This window comes from Salmo salar, chromosome ssa01 (genome assembly GCF_905237065.1).
Source record: "Salmo salar chromosome ssa01, Ssal_v3.1, whole genome shotgun sequence".
Lineage (NCBI taxonomy): Eukaryota > Metazoa > Chordata > Actinopteri > Salmoniformes > Salmonidae > Salmo > Salmo salar.
In genome coordinates this window covers 78,694,273-78,702,968 of record NC_059442.1, presented here as the reverse complement: position 1 = coordinate 78,702,968, position 8,696 = coordinate 78,694,273, and the positions used below count along the sequence as shown (strand labels likewise).

General features: G+C 39.4%; 1 protein-coding gene across 29 annotated transcripts in view; it reads right to left on the bottom strand.

The window, feature by feature from the left end:
* Window positions 1–679: 679 nt before the first annotated feature.
* Window positions 680–8,696, bottom strand: part of LOC106612695 (dystonin) — a 189,989-nt gene continuing 181,972 nt past the window's right edge. For 14 of the 29 annotated variants that reach the window (XM_014214222.2, XM_014214117.2, XM_014214142.2 and 11 more), the window contains 6 exons: window positions 7,542–7,659; window positions 7,011–7,127; window positions 5,679–5,872; window positions 5,169–5,279; window positions 1,865–1,997; window positions 680–1,731 (listed from right to left, as the gene is read on the bottom strand). In XM_014214222.2, the coding sequence (XP_014069697.2) occupies window positions 1,478–1,731; window positions 1,865–1,997; window positions 5,169–5,279; window positions 5,679–5,872; window positions 7,011–7,127; window positions 7,542–7,659 (927 nt within the window). In that variant the 3' untranslated portion in view covers window positions 680–1,477. The remainder of the gene's footprint in view (window positions 1,732–1,864; window positions 1,998–5,168; window positions 5,280–5,678; window positions 5,873–7,010; window positions 7,128–7,541; window positions 7,660–8,696) is intronic. The other 15 variants (XM_014214156.2, XM_014214203.2, XM_045722920.1 and 12 more) reach the window with 5 other exon arrangements.

The window sequence follows — 8,696 nt, the reverse complement described above, 5'->3', positions numbered from 1 at the left end:
CTAAATGTATGTTTTTTTTTAGGCACACACCTTGGCATTAAAGGCACAGTCTGTACATGTTTTGTTATTCATTTCAACAAATTAAATATAACCAATTGAGCTGCTCCTTTGTTTACATTTATGTTGACCCACAGATGGTATGGGCTGCCTGTACGCTATAGGCCCATAATTGAGACCAACTTGTCTCTAACTTGACATTTATGGGATGAGCACCATTATCACAGCTTTTACACAGCTCTTAAATTCGAAAGAGGTAAAAGTTTATATGATCTAAGAGATTTGGAAGAAATGATCTGTAAGAAACTCACAGGTAGACCATGTTGAAATGCAACAATACAGATCAAGTTTCCACATTTTCTGGGGTGAAACTATCACCTGCTCAACTATAGTTGTCCTATTCAAAGATCTCGAGTGGGTTAAATGCAGAAGACACATTTCAGTTGAATGCATTCAGTTGTACAATTGACTAGATATCCCCCTTTGCCTTTCCCTGTATATTATATAATAACACAATGAGTCATCACTGGACTTGATGAAATACTTCCCATTGCTATATGATGCTAGATTTCTTTTGTCTCCTGTTGTCTCTCCGCTGCATCCTATTGGGTTAATGATACATTATACTGTAACAATAATGTATAACATCATATAAAAAAAACAGACAAGTATGTGACCCATGTCAGTATCCCATGGTAGCTTTCAGCTAGCAGATTTATTACAAAACGTTAACAGCGATCCTTTCCACTCTAGCAAAATGAACCATACACTGACGAATGCACTAAAGAATGTCTACTCAGGGTCCGGGGAGGCCAATGTCCAAGGTAAAATGGCACACGTCACTGTAAGTTGACCAAACAAAACAGTACTACCTAAGGTAAGGTGGAGTACTTTAAAGCCTGGATATTGAGGGATTTCTGCGTGAACTTGCCTTCAACAGTCATCTCAGTCAGAACATCATTATTTGCAGTGTTTACTATGTGGTAGGCTGCATGTATATTGTATTGCCCTTTAAATGCATTTTGGCAGTACATCATTGCACTTTAAATAGATAATAGATAATTGAGGTGTCCCACAGGGTAGCGTGATGCACCGTCTGTCACACGCATGTCAGCATACAGAACATTCAGTAACTCTCTCACGAGTACAATGCCGTGTTTTACCATTCATTAGTGTGTAGAATTGTTAGTTGACCATACAGTGTGGTCTTCCATGTTTTTTTTCTTTTCAGTTTCTTTAAACTCTTCAGGTTTAGCGTCAATAAAATAATCATAATAATTTGACATTATTCACAGAAAATTAAATACATTAAGACAAACACAAGGCCATTGGCATTCCATTCTCACTTAATAATAAACCATTTTTCTATCTCAACAGAATATTTTACATCTTCACAAGACTTTAAATAATCAACACATACACCAGTCTCTCTTGTCACTTTGGGGCAACGTGACTCCTGTGGTTGTCTCAAGGCCCCTGACTATCTCTTGGAGGTCTGGGCCAGTTTGCTGGGGGTCGACCTTCTTTGAGGAGTTGGGATTTTGGAGGGCTTGCCTCCGTGTTGACGTGACGACGAGCGGGGTGTAGCCCGACTGGTGTCACCCACCGTCTCCGATGTGTCGGAGCACACCGATGCGATATCCGAGATGTCGAAGTCTGAAGCATCGCTTCCCCTCCGGCTGCTCCCTCGGCTGCCTGCTTTACTTCCAGGTCGGCTGCCGGATCTTCTCGATTCTGGGGGACAAAAGATTCCGGTACGGTTATTGTCTGGTTACAGCGACTGGCAACTTTAATAGCAGAGCCGAACAGCAGAGCCCTTTAGCAGAAAGAAAGCAGTCACTGCTTTTCAAAAGGATGCTCTACTCACCAAACCCTATCGCCTGTCCCCGTGCCTTCATCACAGCAGCATTGATCAGGGTTCCCTGCTCTTCTCCCGACTGGAAACCTTTTCCTGACAAGTATCCAGGGAGCCGCAGTTTACTTCCCTGTATCGGAGTGCTCTGCAAAAGACAGACCATTTGTTAGCATTTTTCTCTATGTTTACAAAAAAATATCTAGGTACATAATGGTAAATCACAGAAGAAGACGATACTGTGTTTGAGTTGATTCTCTAGTCTAGTACATCGACTCTTCAAACACTGGTAATTCTTCTCTAATTAGCATGTTATGCAATGTGGCATTCTGATGAAATCTGATCAAATCCCACAGACATCCAATGTAAGGGGTTATTGTGTTGAATGAAAAGTTGATGTACTGTATGATATTTCAGTAACAACCTAAACTTGTACAGTGGATTAACAGATAAACAGTTCAACATGCAACACAGAACAGCGGGTCAGTTCTTAGTTTGAGTTAGTTAGAGAAGGTTTTTGACAACAGAGAGAATGTTCCACAACGATCGCCAGTTAGTGCTTTAAAGCATTAAATAAAAAACACAACTGAAATCGGGCCTCTAATAGACAACATATATACAGCTTATGTACTCCCTTCAATCACAATTTTCTCCCTACACCTCCCCTTTGGCCTTAACACTTTGATGCTAGCAGATCTGTAAGGCGTAAGCCTTCTCAATTCTGGGAGATTGTGTAGTGGTGGAAGCTCCACCACTACACATTTTACACCTATCCAGACTCTTTAGATCAGGGGTGGTCAAACTTCTGGGCTTGGTTATTTATTTAGAAATGTAAACAATATCTTTTTAGGGTCTTGAAACAAAAGCTTTTTTGAAAGTAATCATAAAATTACAATTCAAAAACATTAATCAGATCGCAGCCATATAACAACACATTCTGATTACCATTATTAAAGATGTATAAAATATTTCACCATTGTAGCATAGAAACTGAGGCCGAGTTTCTATGTTCATCAGGCTAATAACGTTTTGGGAAAATGTTGCAGTTTTAAAGCACATTTTCTGCAATTCTACACATTCTACACAAGGGGCAGCGGGAAAATGTAGCAGTCTTGAAACTAATTCCTTGCTATTCTACTCATTTTGCCATGGGGCGGAGAGAACATTTTGCAGTTTTAATGCCTGTTTCCTGCAGTTCTACACATTTTGCTATGACCAGCGGTGGAAAAAGTACCCAATTGTCATACTTGAGTAAAAGTAAAAATACCTTAATAGAAAATGACTAAAGTAAAAGTCACCCAGTAAAATACTACCTGAGCAAAAGTATTTGGTTTTAAATATACTTAAGTATCAAAATGAAATGTAATTGCAAAAATATACTTAAGTATCAAAAGTAAAAGTATAATCATTTCAAATTGCTTATATTAAGCAAACCAGATGGCACAATTTGCTTGTTTTTATTTATTAATGAATAGCCAGGGGCACACTCCATTTCCAAATGAAGCATTTGTGTTTAGTGAGTCTCCCAGATCAGAGACAGTAGGGATGACCAGGGATATTCTCTTGATAAGTGTGTGAATTGGACCATTTTCCTGTCCTGCTAAGAATTCAAAATGTAATGAGTACTGTTGGGTGTCAGGAATAACATATGGAGTAGAAAGTACATTATTTTGTTTAGGAATGTAGTGAAGTAAAAGTAAAAGTTGTCAAAAATATCAATAGTAAGTACAGATACACACAAAAACGACTTATGTAAAAATACTTTAAATTACTACTTAAGTCATGGCTAGTGGTGTAAAGTACTTATGTCATGTTGATATGATATCGGAGTGAGAGTGACTAACAAAATCAACGAGGGCCCCCTGGAGGTCAGGGCCCCTGGGCACGTGCCTTGGGTGCCTGGTCAGTAATTTGACCATGATTACTACAAGGTTAAGATAGCTGACTAGACTAACTTACCTAGCAAACTATAAAATGTTAGCTGACATGGGATAATTGATTGACCGTCAATAGCTATGTTTCCGTTAACTTGTCCAGTGATTTTTTTTCGATGTTAGAAAGTTTGCATAGAAAATAGATGCAACAATTGCCTGCTAGGGTGCATTTCCATTTAACTATCTTGTGTTGATAAAAACTGCTGATTGTAATGGCGTCACACCTAAAAAAAAATATATTTAAATCGCAAGAACCTACAGTGTCGAATAAAAATGTAGTGGTTGAAGTGTTTCCATTACCCATTTAGGCAAATTGTGCATTAATAAATTGGCGACAACTGTATGCCTTTCAACCTATCTGTTTCCTGATAGAATGCAATAAATGAGTTATATTTGCCACATTCTAATAATTCTCATGTGCCTAACGTATCGCCACGGCTGCCTAGGCTAGTCCGTGCCATGGTGAAACTTGCACTCCTGTAGATCTGAAATAATTGGATGGTAAAACTTGTCAGCCAATCAGAAAAGCAAGGTGAAGCAATTCAGGTATTCTTGAAACTCAGGAAAAACATTATTTTTATAGTTAAAGATTTTTTATTTTGCAAGCAGTAGGCTAGGCATTTAGAATTAAAGCTGCAATGTGCCATTTTTTTTATAGAGCTGTCGTTATCATTGAAATAATGTCTTTTAAGATCTGTTCTGTGTGCGCTATTTCTATGCTTCCCGATCTTAAGTTTAGTTTTTGAGTTTTTTACTTTCGGTTTTGTTCACCAGCTTCAAACAACTGAAAATATAATATTTTTTGTTATGGAAAATATATTTCACAGCAGTTTAGATGGTAAAATGATTCTCTCCACTATACTTGCTTGTTTTGTGACATAAACTGAAATTAGGCGGACTATTAGAATTTTAGCAACCAGGAAATGGCGGAGCGATTTCTTCATAGTGCATCTTTAAATGTGGAGTGGAACTTATAGCTATGTGATGACATCACGTGCCCCACATACCTTCAAAAGTATTCGGCAATCATAATTTATTCGAAAAACACAATTCCCATCATCATTTATAGCAACAAAGAAAGATAAAGAAGAAAAAAATCCACTCCTGTCGAACGGATGAAAATGTTGTCGATCTTTAGAAAATGTCTTCTTTATCTGCCGTTAACAATATTTGGTTGGCCAGGCTTTAGATATTCAATTATTGTGAAGTTAGGGCCAAAGGGGAGGGGTAGGGCTAGCTAAGTAGTTATTAGTGTAAAAAATCGACTTTATTTCATTTTTCCTTTTACTCAGACACTATACATTTCAGTTAGATGGTATAGTAGGAGGCAGCAGTTGTTAGGTTCAGAGCTCTGGAGCGTTCCAGACCCTGTTGATTCACTATACCTCAGAGGATGAACCTTGGCTCTCAAAGGAGTCTGATGATTTAAGAGGACTGGAGGGTTTGCTGTTTGTCAGCCAGGGTTTATCATAATTGCGAGTTATGTGTTGGGGAGTCTGGGGGAATAATGGCAAGTCAAACACACAAACACAGGGATTCAGATGGAGAAATCAATAACTAAAAGGAGTACAGGTAGACTAAATGAAGAGCTATGATATAACAAAAGAAAGGAATGATCAAAATCTATCAGACAACAAAAAACAACATATATAAACAAATGATAAAATAGACAAATGAAAAACAATAGATATGGTTGGGAACATGTGGGGAATGGCAGACAAACCAACACACACCGTTTCTGTAAAAATTGTTAAAATACAACTAGCTTCCTATGGTCATTAAATACAAGTCATTAGCCAATTTTTTCTGTTGTCAGTGAAGTTAATAAATGTATTTGCTGTGGAAGAAGGAGTATGTAGTCAAAAGCTGCTACCCAGATTGAGGGCGTCTCTTACCTTGGGTGTGCTGGGCAAGGCTGGATTATTATGTTGGGCCGGACAGCTATGGCTAGAGTTTGACCTGTTGGGAGAGGCAGCCCGTGACGACGGTCGCGACCTACGACCTCTATACCGGAAGCTTGCCATCATCTGAGTGGTGCCCTCTGGGAGAATGAACTTTTCTCGCAGCTCCATGTTTGTCCTGCCTTTGGCTGGGGGGTAAAATATGACAACATACAGTAAGACATATGCATGGTTGTTGGTGTATGATTGATTATAAGTAAGGTGAAGCTAATTCATTTCAGTGGAGTGAGTAAATGAATGATGAGTACCTGCTTTTAGAAACAGCAGACCATTTGAAATGAATACAGGTTGTTGTTTATACTATTTGTGATTGGACTATTGTGAAAATAAACGTGTGTGAATGAAGGACATGCAGTTTCACATCACTTAGCCACACTGGCAAACTCACTGAAAACAAACAGTCCCAATAGAAAGTGCTGTGAAAAGGATTCATATGGACAGAGTGCTTAATGTACAGTACAACAGACTCACTCTGCACATACAAATCAATAAACGCCTCCATCACCCCAACCTCGCAAAACAAAACAAAAATAAAGATATATATTAGCTGACTATTCTCTCCAATGAATCTCTACCAGAGTAGAAGAATCTATGGTCACCCCAAAAAATGAATAATGAATTCCAGTGGCTTAGAACATCAGCCATATAAGTAACTATTTCTCTCCAGCATAGCCTTTAGGTGGGAATAGTAAATTGCTGGGAAACCCAGTGATTGTCAGCGTCACTGCAAAAAGAAAAGATGCACAAAGCCACTGGCTGCTTTTTAGATAGATAGAGAGAGATGGAGGGAGAGAGAGAGACAGCGATAGATAGAGAGAGACAACAATAGAGAGAGACAGCAATAGAGAGAGAGAGAGAGAGACAGCGATAGAGAGGGACAGCGATAGAGAGAGACAGCGATAGAGAGAGAGAGAGACAGCGATAGAGAGAGAGAGAGACAGCGATAGAGAGAGAGACAGTGATAGAGAGAGAGACAGCGATAGAGAGAGAGACAGCGATAGAGAGAGAGATAGAGAGAGCGATAGAGAGAGAGAGAACTGGTGTTAGCCTGGAGGTCAGTAAGTAAAGAGAGATTCAGAAACAGGTGATGTGACTCAGAGAAAATAACGGCATGCATGAAGACCCACAGACTGCTGGATAACAGGAGAGTGTGAGTGGAGTCGCTTTATGGGAACGCCATTCACAATGAGCACTCCAACACACCCATTTTGTACACACACCCACACATTAACACCCGCACACATACGGTGATGCAGACACACATACCACTGGGGGGTTCATGGAGCAAGGTGAGAAAGTGTGAGATTTGTTGCCAACCTATAGGAGACTGAGTAATTGAAGAGTTTGATTCCGAGCGCAACATTTTACTCCCGTGGTGATGAACTGGAGAGGAAGGCGTAGGAAGGCAGTTTTTAGCAGGAAAATTGAAATACATATAAATAGAGGAACTTGACAGGTAGAGGACAACAAGCTTTCAAAACCAGCCATCCAGAAAGCATGGCAGTAGGATCTGATATTGTAAGCACTAGAGTAGCAACATACACTCAGACACACACTCAGACTTAGACTCTACATGCCACATTCAGCCTTATCCAGCTATATCATTTAATCAGAGTGAAAACCATTACACAACATCAAATCATATGGTAATAAATACTGAATCAGCTGTAGCACCGCTATCTAAAAATAGACAATTAAAACATAAGTGACACACGAGTGAAACCGAATCCAGAGATTTACCTTTCTTAAAATGAATGACATTTTATAAAGTTTACCCTGTCCTGTCTGGTGCCTTACCTCGACACGGGTCGTTCTTTACCAGGAACTCATCCAGAGCCATCCAGCCTCCACCAACGCGCACCATCACAGTGCTCCGCAGGATCCGCACCAGACGCAGCTGCTGGGAGTCTCCGAACTGCAGAGGGAGGAGGGAGGACAGAGAGGAAGATGAGGCCGGGAGTCACTCAGCACTACTCTGCATCAACAACACTGGACAAGACTTGAAGCTGTGCAACACCAGAAACCAGCAGATGCTACAATTTGGAGATTGTTAGGAGGAAGTTTATCCTACTGTGAGTTGGTGCCTGATTGCCTGATTACATTGCATCTTCTGACTTGTAGAGTATAACGACTAGTTATACATATGAAATATGACTTAACTAAAATGGATTTCACATAATCACTAGACGAAAGAAGATGGTTTTGCTGTCTGGTTTCTTTCTTTTGTTGCTCAGCTGAGCCCATTGATTGAGACACAAAGCAACAACATCAAGGTTTCATTCTCATAGACACAAATGAAGGGTCAATCCAACTGGTTTAACCTTCTCAGAATGTATTAGTGCATTCATCATTGTCAACAATGTGGGATTGGTGTGTGACTTGTGAAATTGGGATACATTGATTTGTAATTGAGGTGAAATGGGTAACACTTTACTTGATACCCCCTGTCAACAGGCTTATCGTAGCCTACATACATCTGTCATAATCATGATATAACAACTGGTATTTTGACTGGTTAGGGCATCTGTTGTCAATATCAATGTTATGACAATGTTATATATCCCTTATGATTAAGGTTTCAAGTAAATGGAATTAGTAAGTTAATAATTTGTCATTATAATTTAATATTGGAATGTTTACTTATTTTCTCATATTTTCAACTGGAAACTCCTATAACAGGCTGTATAATATAAAGAGAATTAGACTGAAGAGCTGATCCTCAACCACTAGGGAGCACTATAGTGTTGCAGTCTATCCTTACCTTCTTTTGGGATATTTTGGTTATTTTCAACTTTACTATGAGATGTTTGCATGTATCTTGCAAAGCCTTCAAACAAGCCTGATATGGAGGGTGAACAAACAGCCAAGCGTCATAAGATGAGGATTTGCAGGAGAAGCCAGCCAGTTGGATATGGCCATGGGGTTAGCAGATTTGACAACACAACAATCACG